The sequence below is a fragment of the Agelaius phoeniceus genome, chromosome Z (assembly GCF_051311805.1).
Source record: "Agelaius phoeniceus isolate bAgePho1 chromosome Z, bAgePho1.hap1, whole genome shotgun sequence".
NCBI lineage: Eukaryota > Metazoa > Chordata > Aves > Passeriformes > Icteridae > Agelaius > Agelaius phoeniceus.
Genome location: NC_135303.1, coordinates 29,545,723 through 29,567,552, shown reverse-complemented (window position 1 = coordinate 29,567,552; position 21,830 = coordinate 29,545,723). Strand labels below are relative to the sequence as shown.

At 38.9% G+C, this 21,830-nt stretch overlaps 1 protein-coding gene across 5 annotated transcripts in view; it reads left to right on the top strand.

The window, feature by feature from the left end:
* SNCAIP (synuclein alpha interacting protein) overlaps window positions 1–21,830 on the top strand; it is an 88,140-nt gene that overhangs the window by 37,517 nt on the left and 28,793 nt on the right. For all 5 annotated transcript variants that reach the window (XM_077171033.1, XM_077171037.1, XM_054652105.2 and 2 more), the window contains 3 exons: window positions 8,263–8,335; window positions 18,659–19,521; window positions 21,163–21,342. In XM_077171033.1, the coding sequence (XP_077027148.1) occupies window positions 8,263–8,335; window positions 18,659–19,521; window positions 21,163–21,342 (1,116 nt within the window). The remainder of the gene's footprint in view (window positions 1–8,262; window positions 8,336–18,658; window positions 19,522–21,162; window positions 21,343–21,830) is intronic.

Below are 21,830 nucleotides of genomic sequence, written 5' to 3'. Positions count from 1 at the left end.
GACCCTTCTCATCCATTTCAGCAAAATTGACCAAAATGTAATAATCAAAAAAAAGATAGACAGAAAGACAGGAATTTGATTTAAAAGGCAAATATATAAGGAAGTAAGGGAAAGGGGGTGGGGAAAGTGTGTTTGGGTTCTTACTTTATTTTTGTTTGTTTTGTTTGGTTTTGGTTGGTTGGTTTTTTGTTTGGTTTTTTTTTGGGGTTTTTGTTGGTTTGTTGGTTTGTTTTTATGTTACATTTGTACATGAGAAAAGGAAACCACATTTCTCCAATATCATGGAATCCTAGAAGATTTTGGTTGGAAGAGAGATTGGAAGGTCATTGAGTTCCAGTCTCCCTGTCATAGGTAGGGATACCTTCCACTAGATCAGGTTGTTCCAAGGCTCATTGTGATGGGTTGACATTGATTGGTCATCAGGTACCCACCAAGCCACTCCCTACTCCATCAAGAAACTTGTGGTTTAGGGAGAGGGACACCACTCAGCAATTAGTGTAATTGCAAAAAAAAGACTCTTCTTGGTGATATTAATTTATTGCCAATCAAAAAGCACAGGATGATGAGAAGCAAGGACAAATCTAAAAGCACCTTTTCCCCTCTCCTCCCTCTCCGCAGTGTCAACTTCACTCCTGAGTGCTTTGCTTTACCACCTGGATAAGCACAGGGGGATGGGGGATGATGGGGTTTGCATTCAGGTACTAGTTTGAAGGCAAACCAGTGGGACATCCCAAGTCAGAAGTACAATTTAATAGGAAAATTAAAGTAAATGCAATATTACAGAAACACTGACACTGACAGAGTCTGAATGTGACCTGACACCCTGTGCATCAGGGTGTTGGTAGTATCTGATTAAATGGTAGCTGCAGTCCTCTTGAAGTGATAGATGTAGTTCTGTGAAGCAGTGATCCTGTAGAAGGGCTTGATCTTCTTCCAAAGATCCAGTGGTGGTTGTGGAGCTCTTGTCCTCTGGGAATTCAGTGGATAAAGCTGCCTGTTATGTTCCAAACTTCTGATCATATCCAGGTAGGAATCCTTGGATCCTCCTGCTGGGTGGAGCATCTCACAATGGATGATGTAATTTTATCAGTCTTGCAGTGAGACTCAATGGCCCATTAGCAGAAGATATCCCCACGAGTTATCAGGGATGAGTCATGAAGTAGATAAGGAGCACTGCCCTATCTGGTTTTAACAGCTTATGAAGATGGTGATAGAATATATACTTCTGGGTGCATCTTACATTGTAACCTAAGACAGGTTATCACAGAATGTCTCTGCTGTTCCCTCCTCGTCCTCTTCATGCTTGCACTAGTGTGGGGTCCTACCCATGGAAGGCAGTCCTCTGTGAACTTCTCCAGTGTGAATTCTTCCCAAGGACCAGCATTCTTCATGGACTGCACCAGCATGCATCCTTTCCATGAGACAGAATCCTTCAGGAGCAGACTGCTCCAGCATGGGTCTCACAAAGGGTCACAGTTCCTGCTAGAAAACCTGCTACAATGTGGTCTCCTCTGCATAAGTATTAGTTCCTGCCAGGACCCTGTTCCAGCACTGTCTTTCTGCAAGCTGCAGATTTCTTCAGGGCACTCCACACACTCCAGTGTGAGGTCCTCTGTGGGCTGAAGGCTGGATGACTGTGATATGGGCTCCATTATGGTATTCTCCTGTGACTGCAGGGGAATGTCTGCCACAGCATCTGGAACTCTGCCTTCCTTCCCCTACTTCTTCACTGACCTTGGTATCTCACATTTTATTGTTCCTCTCTCCCAGCTTTTATGCAGTAGTTCTTACCCTTTCTTAAGTCTGTTATCCCAGAGGTGCTATCAACATTTCTGATGGGCTCAGCCTTTGCCAGCAGCCCCTCCTACATGGAAGCAGCCTCCACTCTTAGTTTCCCACCTAAACCAAATACAATCATGTGTGGTGGGCATCCACAACTTCTCTGGGCAGCCTGTTGCAGTGTCTCACTACCCTCATTGTAAAAAATGTCCTTGTTGTATTCAATCTAAATTGATGTTTTCTCATTTGCCCCTTGTCCTGTCACTACAGGCCCTGGAAAACAATCTGCATTTTTCTTATAAGCCTCCTGTATGTATTGGAAGGCTGTAAGAAAGTCTCCCTGCAGCCACCTGTTCTCCAGGATGAAGAATCCAAACTCTCTCTCAGCCTTACTTCACAGAAGAGGGTGGCCCAGGCCCCTGGCTATTTTCATGATCTTTTTCTGGACACACTGCACAGGTCCATGTCATTTTTGTCCCAGTGGAGACAGTACTCCTGGTGGATTCTCCCAAGAACGAAGTCCGTGGGAGGACCGCCTCCCTTACTCTGCTGGCCAGACTTTTTGTGCAGCCCAGGATATGACTGATTTTCTGGTCTGAAAGTGAGCATTTCCAGTTTATGTCAAATTGTTTATCCTCCAGTATGCCAAGTCCTTCTCTGCAGGGCTGCTCTCAATATCTAAGTTTGTATGGATACTGGGCATAGCTCTGACACATAGGCACAGGATCCTGACGTTATTGAACTTTATGGTGTTCATGTGGGCCCACACCACAACCTGTCCCAAGGTCCCTCTGGATGGCATTCCATCTCTCCAGCAAATTAACCACTCAGCTTGGTGTCATGTGAAAACTTGCCCCTGATCCCATCATCTATGTCCTTGACAAAGATATTAAATGCTTCTGGTTGCAGTATGCATCCTTGAGGGACACCACTCATTGCTGAGTTTCACTTGGAGACTGAGCTGCTGATTATAACTCATTGGACATGGCCAATTCCTTGTCCATCTATCCGTCAAACCCATGTCTCTCCAAATTAGAGGCAAGGAAGTTGTACTTGGATACCGTGTGCCAAAGACATTACAGAAGCTGAGGCTCTCTCTGTAGCTCTCTCACTCCATTGTAGGAGACTACTATCTTAGTCAGGCACAATTTTCCCTTTGTGAAGCCACGCTGGCTGTCTCTAATCACCCCTCTGCCATCCATATGTTTCAGCATAAATTCCAAGAGGACCTGTTCCATGCTTTTACTGGGCACTGAGGCATGGCTGACCTACTAGTAGTTCCTGGAGGCCTTCTTTTCATCCTTTTTAAAGGAGAATGTGATACCACTTTTATCCAGTCATTGGAGACTGACTGCTATGACTGTTAAAATATTATTGAGCATGGCTTAGCAGCTACATCTACCAACTCCATCAGGGTCCTGGAATGTAAATGTGGTGCTCATTTTATAAACTAAGATGGTTCCATTCCTGATCTAAATGGTATAGTATATTTGACTGTAATTCAGACAGCAGAATAGGTTTCTGGGGCTCTTGTTTATGTTAAACAAAAGTAATAATCTGTATGCAATAGCATTAAGCAACCCAGCTGAATGTTTTCATTTATTTCTCATTAATAACTGCTTACAGAAAGGAAAGGGGAAATAAAAGACCTTTAGGTTGCATTAAATGATAGATCCATTGTCAAATTTATGTTTTATGCTTTCACCTTTTTGCTATTTCTTGTGATTTTGAATATAAATTTATTCCTGCTCTGAAGTTTTGTGCTTGGTATGCTTGGTATGGTTACCTGAAGGTTTCCTAACCCTTTGGTTGGAATGCAGGATTTATATTGCACTGGCAAATTGAGGAAATTGAAACAATTTTATTTTTTGGTTTACAGAAATAGTACAAGATAACCTCATCATAACCAGAGTTCCTCATGCTAAGATACTTGTAAACTGTTAGAGATTGAGTGTATAGATAATTGCTCTGATCATTTTCTTAGCTCTGTATGAATGAAAGCCAGGCTCAGTGGTGCCAGTGTGAGACTGCTCCTGATTTAAAGGTTTGTGAAATGAAAGTGCAGTAATTGAGTTCCAATCTAAGTAAACAGCTGTTGAATCATCAAGAATTTTGGGACAGCTTAAAAAACTTCTTGTGAATCCTTGCCTGGCAGGGAAGATGCAGATGTGCATTTTCCTATGTGTGGTCAGGAGTATGCCCAAGCTGCTAGCCTCCAATTTACTCGACAGAGGGCCCCTCCTGAGCCTGCTGCACCCTTCCTTGGCCACAGGAAGAGCTGGATCACCCCTCAGGCTCACACACAGCCAAACTTTGCCTACCCAGCCACCAACCCTGCTGGGCTCAGTGTGCAGGGTCCTAAATCACCGTGCAGGCACGATCATTGCTGCAGCATTGATTCATTTACCATCCAGCTGAAGCTCTTTTCTTCCTGTCTCCCATTTCAGAATGAAGCAAAATGCAGATGTCCACTGGGTGGAAGTGTTAGTTTCAGACAGACATTTTGTACCCGTAATTGTGTAAGTAGTGTTTATATAGGTCCCCTTTTAAGCTAAAGGGAAGAATAACATAACATGTCTATATAAATAACATAATTTGTTATGTTATAATTTGTTATAACATGTCTATATAAATAACATAATAACATAACATGTCTATATAAAATGCACAACACATAGCACAAATAACCTAACTAGTGCTCCAAAGATGTTCTTCACAGCTGTAAGAAAGACACTTAGTTTGAGGAGGTGATATTTCCCACATGCACCATACCAGTCTAATCTCTTTCCTTCTCTGTTTTTTGTTTGGAAGCTGCTTAAATTGATACTACTATTGAGAAAAATCTTCCTGTAACATCAGGCCAAATATTTTTCCTTTACTTTTTCTCAATATATCTTGCTATTCCCAAATAAATGTCTCAGAAATACAATGACATTGCACAGTTAAATGATTAAGAAGATGCATTGTAAAGTCACTAATTTAATAGGTTTTTAATATCAATGAAACTTTTTTTTTTCCACTACCACAAATAAACTGAAATGAGACTATTTACTTGGACACACTTGAGAAAAGCTGCTGTAATGGAGGACGGTGTCTCTTTTCAGTACCAAAATGAAAACAGAACTCTGCATTTAGGATCAGGACAGAGTCACTGGTGGCAGTAAATTATTTGAGTTCTGATACTGCAAACAGTTGGATGTGGTCCTTCATGCTTTGGGGGTGTCATGGTTGTGACAATGTGGTCTGAGAGTCACACTATGCAGACAACTTTGCACTTTGACTCCATTTAGGATACAGCAGAATGTGGAAAAGTAACTTTTGATTCTTAATTTACTTGGGGTTTTTACTATTTTCTGTAATATTTCTCTGCTACTACCTATGATCAGTTGATACTTCTGGAACATAAGTGTGTGTGCAAGTGGTGGACAAGTGGCACAGAGCAGAACAGTCCTATTAAAGATATTTTTTTTCTTGTGTGTATTGTTTGAAATTCATTGCATTAAAATTTGAAAACCATGTGAAATTTGAAAGGTTAATCTTGGCATTAATTCAGATTCTGTAGTGCAGTGTTACATAATGAACAAATGTATTGTATTATAAGGGAAGTCCCATTTTTGCTTGAATTACCAGTGTCCGTTGGAAAAATATGTGGGACTATCTTGCATTTGCATGGAATGCTTGCTACTGCTTCTTGTCTCATTTGCTGTTGATACTGCTCTTCCATCTTACAAAGTCACACTATGCATACAACCTAGTATTCTGCATACAACATAGTATTCTGCATACATACATTGCATTCTTTAGAGGCTTATTAGAATTCACTATTTCGGCAGGCCTTAAATGCTGAAAAGGAGCTCAGACCTCAAACAGTGATCAAAAATTCCATTACATATGTTATCTTAGGAACAAGCTCTTAGTTTGTTACTGAATGTCACCATCAACCACAACAGACTTTAATTAAATACCAAAGATCACAGTAAGCATTGGCTGAGGAAGTAACAGGATGTGCTCAGCTCTTAAATTGTCAGTTCCGCCCTTGGTCATGGTCCTCAGCTCTGGCTGAAGTGGTTACTCCAGTGGTGAAACGTGAGAAGTTGTGTTTAATTTTGCATGCAAAAAAAATTGAAATTATTAGATGAAGAGTTGAAAGTTATTAATTTTAAATGCAGTTGAATACGTATTAAGTCTTAAATTCTGTTCCAAGGAAGGATTGCAGTCTCAACTTCTTTTGATGTCCTGTTTAACCTTGAAATTTGCAGTTGAAGAAAAGCCAGAAGACATTACTGATTATTAGAACTGGAGCTTAGATATGTGCGAAATCGATTGTTTTTATGGTTGGGAAAGGTCCTCTTGAAAAAGTAATTTTATTTTTTTCATGAACCAAAAGCTGGTTCTTTACATTTTAACCACAAAATACAGAAGGTAAAAATGTAAATTTGCAGAAGTATCTTTGAGAACAGAGGTAAGTAGGAGGAAATCTGTTAATGAAATCAAACCAATATTATAAAAATGAATAACAAATTTATAAACATTCGATAGATTTTTGGTGGTGGGATTACTAACTGAATACATTTTAGAGCAATGCTGAAACAGAAAAAAAATCTGGTTTTCCAAGAAAGAGCAGGAAAAAGACAAAAAGAAAGACGGCTTTCTGTTTTTGAAGTTGTCTGACAAAATACATAGCAATAGAATACAAAAGGCCTCTTTCTAATTGAATTACAAACTGTGTAATAGTTTAAACTGCAACAGCTGGTCTTATGAAGCTACCATATTCCTTGGAGACATGCTCTTGGATTCTTTTGAGAGTCTTACTAGACCAGTTCAACATTGCATTCTAAGTCTTTGTGCTGAAATAGCAAGATGTATAGCTTAACAGCTCAGGCTTTATTAAACAATAACTAAAGTGAAGGACAGCACATGGTGTTTGTCCATGTATTAATTTGTCTTTAGTAGCATCCTTCTCACTGTCTCAGCTCTGTTCTTTTTTGCTTTAGGCTGTCATATCCTGAAACAGTCACAGCCTTATAGACAGCCCCTTGTTTAGTGGGGATTGGAATCACTGGGTAGTTCTGGAGTGCTGCTTCACATTTTAATTAATAAGTTCAGTGTTGATCCTGGGAATACTTACGAGAGTTTCTTCTTGTGGTTGAGGTTTCTCAATACATCCCTGAATTAGGTCGGCAAGGGAAAAAGTAGGGCCTGGGAGGTTTTCTAGGCTTAATGAAGTAACTACAGTTATTTGAGTAACAGTCTTAAACTTGCACCAGAAAAGTACATTACTCTGCAATTGGTCACATGAGCTTGAATTTAGATTATTTTGAATGAGATTGCCAGCTGTGCTTTAGAAACATGTCAAACACCGAATGACTAACTGTCAGCAAAACCCAAGACAATGTATCACTATTTCTTTTTTTTGTGTGGAAAGTTTATATGGTTTCATATGTAGTTGTTTTGCTTCATTGGTCAACAGCACACCAACTAAAATGTCTGTTTCTTTGAAAACATATGGTGTTTATGTATTCTTAGAAAAATTCCAGTTGTGCTAATCCTAAATGCTTTTTTTTCTATTTAAGTTTCCAAAATACTGTTTTATAGGGTCTTTTTTAGTATAAGCAAAGTAATTGATATTTCTTTCATTTCTTTCAAATGAAAATCTTAATGATTTTCATTTGTTTAAATGGAGATTCCTATAACATTTAAGCATTTGATTAAGAAAGACTTGCTATAAAGCAACTATATCAGAATATATGTTATAACTCTGGATTCTATGTCTTTCTAAAGGTATTCCACAAGTATATAAACTAAAAAATTCTGTTTAGTAAAATACCTATGCACCTCTGGGTTTTTTATTTTCCATTTTTGAATAGTTAATGTGGAGAATAACATGCTGATTCATATTAGATGTGGTTTATTTTGTAAATATTTTATTTACATCAAAATAATAGTACAAGTTTGCTTTAATAAAGCCCGGGTTAGAGAAATGAGCCTGTTGTCTGATATGTTTGGGTACACACCCTCCTCTCTGGAATAAAATCTCTGCAGTGCAGATATTCTGCATCCCTTTTACGTATCAGATTGTGACAGCTTGAATTGTAATTTTTGAGCATGGTAATTGTTGCACTGCAGCACCATAAAGGTGCACAGGTGGGCAAAGTGAGACCCTTGAAGCCTGCATGTGGTCTGATCTCCGATGTATCTCACATTGTGTTTGTGCCTTGAGTAGTGGTGACCTGCAGGAAGGAGAAATCTGAGGTGAGGAGATGATTTGCTCTGGCTTTGAAAGTCTGTTTCGGATGTCTCCGGGTGGGAAACAAAAGCAGGTGCCTTTTGCTTTTCTCATGCAACCTAAGACCATCAGACTGCCAGAAGCAGCCTTGGTTTGTAGATTTAGTTAGTGTCCATGATATTTGAATCTCTTGGAAATCTTACTTTTTGTCTTTTTTTAATTATTACCTCTATACATTTTGTTTTCCTTTTTTACAGTATTCTGTAACTTCTCTCAAGACCATCCCAGAATTATGTAGAAGGTGTGATTCACAAAATGAAGACAGATCAGGTATGATGCCCATTTTTGTCCACCCATACTATTCTAGGCTTTGTTTAAATCATGTACAGTTTGGCAACAATAACTTCTTGGCAGTGTCCTGTTGTTTTGTTTTTTCTCATTTACGTACAGTGTTCTGGAAACATGAGTTTCTTTTTTTTCAACAGATGTTAGTTCATTAGAAGGAAAGAAAGTTCCAAAAAAGGATTTGGCTGTATACAGATAAATGTAGGGCTTCATCTCAGCAGCTCCAAACCACAGTATGTGCAACAATTTACTTGAAAACCCGAGAAACCATTGGTGACAAGACGTAATAATGTAGGCGCCAATGAAAAAATGTTGGATACATTTACTACCCATATGGCCACGACCAGTCTGAGGGATGATGTTTTGCCAGAGTCTGAAACTGTATCAAGGATGCTACATGATAGAATCTACTCTAAGGCATACTGTAATAGTTAAGATTAAAGCAGAGTTTTTTAGTTTAATAGTGTAAACTAAATGAAGAATCATGGCATATAGATGAGAACCAGCTGGAGACGTTCCCCCTGCCCCCTGACAAAAAGTGCATTCAGCGTTGTTTTTCACTCTGTAAATCAGATTAATCTGCTTTTATTTTTCTCTTCCTGATGGAGGAGAAATGAATTGGTAAGAGAAGCATTTTTGTTGAGCTATGAAAAGTTTATTGTGCTTTTTTGATCTTTTAATTGAACTTTTGTTAATATTGTTTCATCAAGTACTTTTATAACAGAAGCAGGAGATCTGGAATTGATGGGATGATACAAGGGCTTAAGAACCATGCTATATTTCAGCAACTTTTATTTCTATATTTTCTTTCAGACTTTTTAAAATTTCTACTGTGTTTAACTTAAATGAAAACTTTCTGATTGCTACTTCTTCTAACAGAGTTATTAGAGGCCAGGTCACCACATGCCACTGTCCTTGGCAATAAAGAGGAGCAAACCTCTCCTTACAATACTTACTTGAATATTACTTTCACAATACTTACTTGCTTGCACAGGGCACAGCAGTGGTTGCACACACAGTATTACTTGTTGCAAGCAAGAGCAGGGCAGAAGTGTAATGGGTGAAGACTCTTGATGCACCCCTCTCAAATTACCCTATCTCTTTTTACCCCAGTCTCACCCCATTCTCCCCTCCATCCTCCCTTGCATATTCCCCTCTTTCTTCCCATCCTACCCCTTTACACCCTTCTATCCTTCCCCTATCCCTGTCTCATCCCTATCCCTTTAATTCTGTCTTCTTCCTTCCTTCTTGATGGTACTTCCTTCTCCTTTCTTACCCATTCTTACTTCCACTCTCCCCGTTTTCCTATTGTCACACTGTTGCTCCACACTGTTCTTCTCCCACTCTTCTCTCATTCCTCCTGCCTCCTTCTTTCCCCCTTCCTTGTTTTCACCCACTTCTTCCCCCTTCTGCTCATCATTCTTCCCTGCCATACTCTATAGCAATCCCTCATTGCTCCCCACATGCTCCCACCATTCTCTCCCATATTCCTCCTCCCATTCTTCTTTCTCCATTTAAAATTAAGGTAGTAGTCATAAAGTGAAATGTAATCCAATAGGAAGGATGAAATATTGGTTATGAGCTCTTCCTTTAGATTGTGGGATGCTGACAGCATCCCGTGTATCTCTCTTGTTCCGTGGTTGCCTCTGCAGATGGACATTTTTTGATTACGATTTTAATTAAATCAGTACTCATCTATTCCCTTAAAAAGGGGTTGACATAAGCAAATACAGGGTTTGCTGGAAGACAGTAGTAGCTCTGGGGAGTCCACCAGTAGAAGTTAGTTGCAGATTGGTTAAAAGTACAGAGTAAAAAAGAGGTCATTTGCACTGATAGTAGTATTGGAAAAGTGGAAATAGTACTAAAAGCTGAGTTTTCTTGCTAGTCAACACTTATTTTGGTGACTTGGAGATAGTACTGAAATATTTTTATTTTTACTCTGTTTATTTACTGAGTAATAATATAGTGCTGAACAGGAGTGTATCACTTTACATGTCTGTACAGATTTGAATATCTCAAGTATCTTGAAATATCAACATAGCTGGATTAGTCAACATTATATAAGGCTCCATTTGATAACTTTTCATAGTTGCTTTCGACACAGTGTTTTGCCTTCCCTATACTGTAGATCATTGAAATAATGATGCCAAAGTATTGATGATGTGTGCTATTTTTAATGAAAATGGATTATATAATAAATCTTTCATACTATAGCATGAAGCATTCATACTAATTTATATCTGCATTCCACTGTTAACTCAAGTAGTTACAAATAGAAAAACTCAGAGGTTTTACAAAGTGCTGATCTAGCTTTTTACCTCTTACTGACTCCTGCTTACTTAGATGTTGCATTTCTCCTTTAAAACAGAGAGGACTATGAAAGTAGCTGTCCAATAATTCTTTTTTCAGAAGAACTAAAAGTTAAGCAAATGTTAACCATAGATAAGACATGTCATAATCTAAAAAAAAATTGTCTGTTCATCTTTCTCTTAGGAAAATATTTAGTTCACTAATACAGTTAAGAAAAAATTGTGGAGAAAGTAAGATTCAAATTCAAATACTTGAAAAAATAATTATATATATGTATATATACATATATACATAGGCAACAATTTTCACCAGCAGGATTGTTGGAACAGATATAAACCAGACCCATTTCTTATTATGGAATTACATTTCTTAACTATATGTCTAACAATATGGAAGTGTTACTATTCATTGTTTGCAGATAAGTTGGGTAAATTCCCTGTCATTCCGATTTTCTTTCCCCCTTTCATGTAAACACTGAATAATAAGTTAGTAACATATGAAAGTATTTGGTTACATTGTTTTCAAATTACTCCAAGCACTTTTAATCCTAGTCAAGTACTGTGTTTAGAAGTCAGTGTGTCTTCTCTAGTATTTCACATAATTCCTTCAGCAGACTTTTTGGGTTTTTTAACTATTTCTGATGGCCTGTAACTTTTGCTCAGATTATTTGTTCCTTTGGAAAGGGAGGTGTTAGAAAGTTTTCCCAATGTGTAGTTTTTCCTCCTTGAAATGCCACCATTGCCTCCCTTTATTGGAGAGCACTGGCAGGTGCAGTGTATTGTTGGGAAGGTCCTGTTCCTGCCTTGCTCTTTTGCAAGATGTGCATGACAGCCATGAAGCAGCAGAGTCTCCGTCCTGTCTCAGAATCAAAGAATCACAAAATATTCTGACTTGGAGGATGCCCACAAGGATCATCAAAGTCCAACTCCTGGCCCTGTATGGGACACCCCAAGAGTCACCCCATGTGCCTGAGAGCATTGCCCAAACAGTTCTTGAGCTCTGTCAGGTTAGTGTTATGACCACTTCCCTGGGGAGCTGTTCCAGTGCCCAGCCACCCTCTGGGTGAAGAACTTTTCCTGATATCAAACCTAAACCTCCCCTGACCGAGTTTCATGCCATTCTCCTGAATCCTGTCACTGTCACCACAGAGAAGAAGATCAGTGCCTGCCTCTCTGCTTCCCCTCATGGGGGAACTGCAGAACTGGATTGAGGTCTCCCCTCAGTCTCCTCCAGCCTGAACAGACCAAGGGACCTCAGCCACTCCTCACACGGTTTCCCCTCAAAGCCCTTCACCGTCCTTGTTACCCTCCTTTGGACCCTCTCTAACAGCTCAATGTCTTTTTTGTGTTGTGGCACCCAGAACTGCCCCTGGCACTCGAGGCGAGGCTGTCCCAGAGCAGAGCAGAGCAGGACAATCCCCTCCCTTGGGGACTGTCCCTTGCATCAGGCACAGCTGGTCATGCTGTGCCTGATGCCCCCCAGGACACAGGGCCCTTCTGGCTGCCAGGGCACTGCTGGCTCATGTTCAGCTTGCCATTGACCAGGACCCCCAGGTCCCTTTCCATGGCTCTGCTCTCCAGCCTCTCATTCCCCAGTCTGTCCATTCATCCAGGGTTTCCCCATCTGAGGAGCAGAATGCATCACTTTCCTTTCTTAAGCTTCATACAGTTGGTGATTGCCCAGGCCTCTGATCTGTCAAGGTGTCTCTGCAGGGCCTCTTGTCTTCAGAGGGAGTAACCAGCTACTCCTAATTTGGTATCATCTGCAAACTTCCTTAGTATTCCTTCAAGTCCTGCATCCAAGTCCCTTAAGACTTCTCAGAGTCCTTCTTGGATTTAGGGAATTCTGACTCAGGAAAGTTCCAAGGGATCCTTGGACCCAGTATATGTGTCAGTACCCCCAGATTACAAGGAAAGAGATATAGTATTGGCAAAAAATTGCAGGGAAAATCATGGTTTATTCACAATAAAGTGATTAAGGGTAATTGTTTTTTCTACAATTGTGCATCAAGAAAATGATCTTTTAGGTAGCATAATAACCACTAAGGTGGACATTATCTCAGCTGTTTAGAGCATGGTGCTAATTAACTCCAAGACTGTGGGTTTAAACCCTGTACAGGCCATTCACTTAAGAACTGGACTCAATGATCCATGTGGATCCCTTCCAATTCAGAATATTCTGTGATTCTGCGATTTTTTTATCTTCAAAGATAAAAAATTAAAGAGTGTGGTTTAGAAATGGACCAAGCTAGCACATTTTTCCTGAAATGAAGTGTTAGCCTGAGTGCCTGTTGATTTCCAGCATTGTTTAATATAGACTGATGAACTGAAACAGAAATCAGTCCTTTATGCTTTTGTTACTAAGCATGAAATTCGTTGTATTCTTTCTGGACAAATTTTCTAAGGACACTTGAACAATGGTTCAAGACAACAGTGTTAAACAAGCTTCACTGAACCATGTCATTGTTGAAGTATATTCTGTCATCTGTGATGACTTTCAGTTGTCATTAAATGGCTGTTTCAAATGAAGGCAATATACTACTCTAGATCTTTATTCACTGATTGGTAAAAACAAATTCACTTTTAATGTCCAGCAGTTATCTTTCTGCACTGCTTGATTCATTCCCAAAGAAACTGCCATTTGAAAAATTATTCAAAATATTAGTTTTCTAATTGACAAAGATAAATCAATGAGCAGAAAATTTCTGTCTCAATTTCTGTCTCATGCTCTTGGTAATTTTTAGTTGTATGAGAAAATAAAGTAAAATTTGATTTGGAAGCAGTGTTAAAACCATCAATTTCACAGACTTGTATTCTATCTTCTATATTCAAGACTATACTCTCCAAATATCTCCCAGGTAAATACATCTGAAACAATAAAATACTGATTGGATCATTCCTTGGTAGAATACTGAAGAATTTTCTTAGTAAAAAACAATTGTGCTAGCTGCATATAAGTTATTTTCCTACCAAATTTTTGCGTCCTCCCTCTTCTTTTTTCACACATTGTGTGCCAGAACGACCTCTTCTGATTTTTCATTAGAACTTTGTTTGCTGTCTTCCTTTTACGTCCATAGATCACTCTATACAAGAGTAATTCAAATTTATAAATTTCAAAATTTTCTTCGCTTTTTCTTTATTATCTATTCGAGAATGACAGCTTTTGTGTTATTCTTCCTCAAGCCAAGATAAGAAAAAAATATTCATTCATTGAGACACAAATTGTTTGAATTACCTGGAAAAGATGCACTGTTATTTAAAAGCATTAATTATTATTTACCCTGTATACTCTTCCTTTTTTCTTTAGAGTGACTTGAAATTCCACTTAAATGGGAGCAAACACTCTCCATTTTTATCTGTGCAGGGTTGTTCTTTAATTGAGGTTCTCATGCTATAAGAGTTTATGTTAAAGAACTCCAGTATGTATTCCTGGTACAGGTTATTGATATATTAAAACTGTAAAACAGTGCCACCTTCAGTCAAAATGAATTCAGTTAAATATGAATTTTGTGATATTAATAAAGGAGTAAATAGATCCTTGGTTCTGGCTCTGATTATCCACTGATTTGTAAGAGACACCCGTTCCTCTATCACTTGGAGCCCACATTGGTGATTACAAAAATGAATTTTTGGAAAGTTTTCCTAGTGTAGTCAACACCTGTATACAAAGTCAGAATCACAATGCTTTATCTTACCTGAATTAATGTGGGTCTTATTTGATTCAAGTCTCTGCTGAAGGCATATCACAAGGAAGAAGCTCAGGCATTTCTTTCAGATGACAGTAAAACTCCAAATATGAAACTTTGTGTAGATTTGCTGCAGGTCCCCTCCTAATATTGTATGAGCATTAAGTTGAAATACTGCATTTTAAAAAGTATGAGCAGTTGACAATGCTGTTCATAAGCTTTCTTAAAGTAAAACATAATACTGGTATTTTCATTAAACTCAGGACAATTTAGAGGCATTTTGGTGTTTGCCATTAGACTGTAAGTATCACAGAAACTGCCTGTCACAAGTGTAAAATTTCATCTGTGCAGGAGGTTATCTTGATGATTGGAGAAAACTCAATTACCCTGTAGTTCTACAGATGCTTGTATACCAGATACTCCACCTCTCACCATGCTCTAGATACAGAGGTGATTGAAAAATACTCTGAAGTCAACAGATGCTTCCTACTGGAAACATGTTATAAGGATCAATTTTGATTCCTGGAAGTAGAATCAGGTGGGGATTAAATTGAAATATAAGTTGCTTCCTAGTTGCCCCCTTTTCTGCTTATTTGCCCACAGTAGTTCTAGGACATCTGTAAGTAAATAAATATATAAGAAAACCTATAAATAAGCCTGCAGGCCTCTAGAGTCATTTGCATTTTGTCTTCCTCAGAAAAAAAAATAGAACACAATGTATGGTGAGGAACTATATCTGCAAATTTGGCCCTTGGGCCCTTGCAGGTTTTTGCCAGATAAAGTTTTTTTTTTGTGACAAAGAAATACTTTGACACCTCAGGTCTATCAGGCAGCTAACACTTCTTTACCAATGCAAAAGAAGTCTGCAGTTTCTGTATTGCTCGCTCTTTTTGCCTCAGTAATACAACAGTAGAATTATCCAAGTCTCATATATTAATGAGTAAAAGTTTGGGAAATAATTTTGACACATAGTTGGGGGAAAAAGATTTTCATCACTTTTTAGGAGTATACCAGAATTATTTGTCAGATTCTGGAATCAAACTAGCTGCTCCACATTCTAGCCCCCTGCCTTAAACTCAGGCCATCTTTTACTGTTGTTTATAAAACAATCAAACAGTATTTATTTGACCCAGACTTTTAATGGCCCCTGTCTGAGTTCATAAGTATGGAGGGATGAGCAAGAGGCTTTTCCTCTGGAGCAGCTGTTTAAGACTACTCAGCATAACTCCTGCTGTGCTGATGCTTTGGGAGCTATAGGCAACATTTGCTTTTGCTTCTTCAGGGAACAAGCATCTGAAAGCAGAAAGAAAGAGATTCAAGCCATGTCCCAGTCCACTCCAGGCTATGGCTGCAGTGTCATGGAGAGGGAAATCATGCTCTAACAGCCTAAGGACTGATGCAGCTCCAAGGAGTAAATGGCACAAAGAAATACTGTGTCTGCTAGTCTGACTTTCTTTCGTCCCTTCAGCTATATGATTAAATGCTATGTTCTAATCCTTTATTAAAAATAGTGGAAATTCATCATCTCAGTTAAGTGAAGAGGATGATTTTAAGTCAGTAAAAATATTGCTAACTGGTTTTGGTGTTCCAGTTTAGTTCTTTTTCCCTGGAAAAGCTGTGTTTGTAAGGAGATGTTGATAAAAAATACAATGAAAAATGGAAGTACCATACTCTGCTCTAACTTTAATGAAAGAAAGGAGAAGTACATGACTTCACAATTGTCTGAGGCAGATTTGTAACAAACATCATTGCTTCTTCTCAGTGCCTGATTTTACAGTTTGGTCACCAGTGGTTTATGTAAATGCATGTTATTAAAGTAAAAAGCAGGGAAAGTGAAGCAGCAAAATAAATGTAAACTTAAATAAAGTGACGACAAACAAAATGCTGATGCCTTTTCCTCTGTCTAGACCCCTGTGTTGAAAGCAGTGTTTTCATAAAACTCAGACAGAATTCATTTCCATACTGAGTGCTTAATAGTTCCTGTCAGAACAAAACAGCTGGGAAACATATGGTATCCATTTCCCAGTATCACTTGGAAAAAATTTCACATGTAAATAAAACCAACATAAAAGTGTAGGCCTTTGAACCTAGAATCTTATACAATACATAAATAAGTCAGTACAGTGCATTCTTTGTATTGGCCCACTAAGTTACATGCCTTTTGATTATTATTATTTTTATTTCTTCTTCAGAAATGTTTTCTTAAGCACTTCCAAAAGTATTACTGTAATTTTCAGACATGCATAACTACTAAGCCATACTAATCTTTTGCTTCAGATATTAATGTTGCACTGAAAGTGTATATATCTGTTTCCTTAGGAAGGTGTTCATGGCAAATTGTGTGTTTTGACCACAAATTAGATCCCACTGATATGCAGTTAGCACATGTTATAAATCTGCTTTGTTTAAACAGTGTTCTTGACTTTCAGACTGCATTAACTCTTAGTGTACATTGAAAGGGGCGTAGTAACTGCCTAAATGCTTTTGTGGTTTTAGTGCTGTCCCTCAACTGAAAATACCAAGAGAAAGAAAACCATTTGCCAGAATTCCACTTACTGTGAAGATCATCCATATTACCAGATGGGACTATTTCTGAAAGAGTACAAATTCAGTAGGATTGAGTTCAAGTTCAGTAGAATTAAGAGTTCAGTTGACTTGAGCTCCTTCCCTTCTCTCAAGTCAGATTCACTACTCAAACTATCCTGCAGTGCTCTGAAATAATTGCCTGGAAAGGTCCAGAGCTATAGATATGGATGTGGATGTGGGTGTGAGTGTACACAAGTTATAGATATAAGGGATGGAAAGTTTGACAGAGAAGCCAACATAGAGAGGAGAAGTTCAGAAGGAACATCACATCTCAATAAGTAGGCTTGATTTTTAGATCAGAGAATCACAGAATTGTTTAGGTTGGCTAGAGCAGGTTAAGCCAGGTCTGTGTCCAGTTGAACTCTACCTCTAATGATGGAGCTTTCAAAAATCCCTGGACAACTATGCCAGTATTTGACCAGCCACACAATTTAAAAAGTGTTTTCTTGTGCTCAGATAGAATTTCTTATATTTCACTTGGTGCTGGCTGCCTCTTGTCCTGTCATGGAAAAGAGCCTTGTTACCTCTTCTTAATAATGAGATTCCTTCTGACCCTTTCCTTTCCCAAGCTGAACAGTCCCTGCTCTCAGTCGATGTTCATGAATTTCTAGTTCTTGTAAGAAAAATACATCTTCCAGAGGAAACAGGCCTTAAAAACTGAGTTGTTGTTATTGGTGCTAAAACAAATCCACTAAAAAGCTTTGGCTAACTCTTTTGTTGCCCTCTCAGAAAATCATCCTACTCTTATGATGCCTCTCAGTGCAGAGCAGAGAGGCAAACAACATAGTTGGACCTACAAAAACAAACTAACATAGTTGGACCAGACCCCTGTAAATGCCACTAGGTTGTTACTCGCAGAATGGGTCAGGTTGGAAGGGACCACAGCAGGTTATGTGGTCCAATCTCCCTGCTCAAGCAGAGCCATCCCAGGGCATGTGGCACAGGATTGTGTCCAGGTAGTTCTTGAATATCTACAGTGAAGGAGATTCCAGAACCTCTCTGGGTAACCAATTCCAGTACTCAGTCACCTGCACAGTAAAGGAGCTCTTCCTCGAGTTTGGGTGGCACAGCCTCAGTGTCTGCCCATTGCCTCTCCTGCTATTGCTGGGCACCCCTGAGCAGAGCCTGGTCCCTCCTTGTGAATCCCTCCCTTCAGATACTCATAGACATTGATGAGGTCCTGCCCCAGTTGTCTCTTCTCAAGGCTGAGCAGGCACAGCTCCCTCAGCCTTTCCTGTGAAGAGAGGTGGTCCCTTGATAACAGGGACAGCCTGGACCCACTCCAGGAGCTCCATGTTTCTCTTGTACTGAGGAGCCCAGAACTGGACACAGCACTCCAGATGTGGCCTCATAAGGGCCAAGTAAAGGGTGAGGAACACTTCTAGATCATTGCTGGGAATACTTCTCCTGATGCACCCCAGAATGTTATTGGCCTTCTTGGGTACCAGCACACATCACTGGCTCACAGACAACTTATTTTCTTGGTTAGAACTTGATTAGAACTAACTATTTGTAATTATTACATTATATATCCTTGAGAAAAGTTTGTTTTAGGAATGTAAAATTCTTCAGATAGAGTTGCCATTAAATCTGTTTAGATATGAATCTGGCATGTTATCATATGATTCTTGTTTCTGGTATTTGGCCAGGTGTGTCTTTAAAAGCATGCCATCATGTCACATGTCAGGTAGCACTCACTGCTAAATCAAATTCCTTTATTTCTCTAGTTTCCAGCAGCAGCTGGAACTGTGGGGTCTCAACTCTTCTTGGAAATGCACAGAAACCAACAGGAATTGCAGATGCGTGCAATAAATTCAGACCAGTGAAGAGGGTTTCTCCATTAAAGCACCAGCCAGAAAGCTCTGAGAACAATGAAAGTGATGACCAGAAGAACCAGAAGGGAGACTACCAGAAAGGCAGTGATTCTCAGTCTGCACCTCCAAATGATGACCAGAGTCCAGGAGAAGGAGAGAGCCTTAAAAGCAAAGGCACTGAGCCTGCTGTTCTGCTTGGGGAGCTGGAGCACTATGATCTGGATATGGATGAAATTTTGGATGTGCCTTATATTAAATCAAGTCAGCAACCTGTTCCTTTTACAAAGGTAGCTCCTGAGAAAAAACTATTAAGTGTGTGTTCAACTGTGAATGGTCTAAGTGTCAAGACCTGTCCTGCAGGGAGCACAGAGAGCTCGCCTGCTGGCGGGACGCAGTTCTGTGTGCTGTCTCCTGTAAAAGGCACTCAGCTGAGAAAAACACAGCCCATTGTCCTTGATCAGCACAAGCATTCAGCAGAAGAATTAGAGCTTTCTCAGCCTTTAGTTAAGTGTAGCTCAGCCCATGAATCTGAAGCCCAAGGCAAGGGCTTCTTCAGCAGGACACTTGCTGATCCTCTTGGTCACAAAGCTGAGAAGACCATGCCAAACTGCCACCGGAGGACTTTCCACCTGCAGACAGCAGTGGCAGAAAGCAAGCAGCTAGAGGAGCTGAGTATGAACTGGAGCAGTGCAGGGGGCCCAGAAGAGAGGAGTGAAGAGGTGAAAAAAATTAAGAGCATTTTAAACATTGTAAAGGAAGGCCAAATATCTTTACTGGTAAGTATCATCTTTTTCGTAACAAACAGGATAAAAGTGATCTATGATGTGGTTTATTAGGCTAGCTAAGCTGATGTTCATATTTTGAATCACTGCCCTTTTTATCTTGTAGACTCCTTACTCCTTAGAAATTTAGCTTATGGGCTTCCAAATTGAAAGTATTAATATTTGAATAAAATATGTAGCAAAACCAAGATACTAGGTTTATGTATGCATGGCCAAGATTGCTGTTTTATGCAGTACACTGAAATTATAAAGAAGGCAGACATTTTAACTAATAGGATCATTTAAAGATCAAATTTAAATCCTAACTGAGTTTTGCCTTTCACATTTGTGGGTCACTTTGCTCAGTTACTGCTGGTTTACCATTATTGTTATGTAGAAGTTGATGATGGGAACAGAGAGGCTTCTGTTGTATTCTGATTATTATTCAGGAGTGTTTATGCTGTCTTGTTGCAGCAGCATTCTCAGGGAGGAGCTTTCTGTAAAGCTTTGTTGGCCTCTGACCCATATGAAGGTTTTTTTAGTAAATTCTAGCACTGTGATTAGGCACTGTCAATGATGGTTTCCAAAGTAACTGGCTGCAACTTAGCACAATGATGCAGAGCATGTGATCTCCACATGGAACAGCTGGTGAAGGCACAGTGTATGTATAAAAACTGTTTTTGTTAGATTTTTGTTTAGCTTCTCTGTTTAGCAGTCTAACTCAAGCACAAAGGCATGCCATTAACATAGAAACAAGGACAAAGGAAGATATTCAAAACTAGACAGAGGCAGAAGAGAATATTAGATTACTCATTAAGAAATAAAAGCAAGATAAATTTGTCCTGAAATAGAAACTGGGGGGAAAAAAGAGGACATCATAGGTAAGAAAATATGTATTTTTTCCAAAATGATTGAAACCCCTTCATGAAGTACACTCATGGAACAACACTCTGGCAAGACTGCATAACTCTAGGAACTTTGTTATTGCTACTTCTTGACTCTGTCTTCAATCATCTGTTTTTCTTTTGGAGTTTCTCAATCCAATTATTTTGTCTTTAAATTAGAATTGGGCAGAAATAATGTATTACATCATAGTGTTGTTGAACTTTGAGTAAGTATCTTGACAGTTTTTTTCATGGAAAAAAGCTATCACACAAAAGTCTTATGTCATGTGCTTTAACTATGTTTTAAATGGTGCTTAGCATAAGCTGTCAGTTTTGTGATGAGCAAAATTAATCAGGAATGTCTTTCAGAAGTTATGAATATTTTCTCTTCAATTATATATCTATATAATGCCAAAAAATTTAAAAGGAAAGAAAACTCAAAATAGAAATTATTAATATATGGGTATTTTTGCAGTTACCTTATTGACTACACTAGTGCAAAGAATTGAAGGCACTTAAGATCTTGCACTGTTGCATGACATTTACATGAAAAGGAGAGAAACTTCACAATTAAGCCACTGAACATCCCACTTCTGTCCTTATGCTAATAGTATCCAGGTTCTGTACAGTGAAATGAAAAGCTGTGGATTTTTACTTATGAAAGAGCATGCCTATTGGGAAACCTCCTTGTGTTTAGCTTGTGTCTGGGGCTGTGAGGATAAATGTATCTTTTTATCCTTAGTTGTAACTAACATAGGGCTTTTTTTAACAGCCACATTTAGCAGCAGATAATCTGGATAAGATCCATGATGAATGTGACAACAATCTGTTGCATGTAGCAGCATCAAAGGGACATGCAGAATGCCTGCAGCATCTCACTTCTTTGATGGGTGAAGACTGTTTGAACGAACGAAACATTGAGCAGCTAACTCCAGCTGGGCTAGCAATAAAGGTAACAGGCCCTTTCTCTACTCTAAGTGACATAAAGGTCGTTTAGTTTCCTCCTGTGATGGCAGTAAGAAATGCATCCAGCAGGATGTTATTTTTCAGGCTTTTTAAGTGAGAGGAAAAAAACCCCTGTTGGCTGGTACTATATAAGCAAAGTAAAATGGATTACTACACAAGATGTAATATCCACTGTATAATAGTGACAGTTTTTACATTGTTATCAGTGCATATGCATTAATTTTTAAATCAGTCTACTGAATCTAGAGACTATTCGTTATATTTCAAGCAGCTTTCACTTAACTTGGATTCAGTTGCTTCTTTAGGGAGCATAACAGTTTCTTGTTTTTTTACAAGTACTGGTATAATCTTGTAAGATAAGTGTGAGAACAAGTTTACAAAGCATAAAAGCACCTTGAGGTGAAAATTCCCAGTTGTCCAAAGCAGTTGATGATTTAACCATAGTGGTTCGGGTTCTTTAGTGAGAGTGAATGG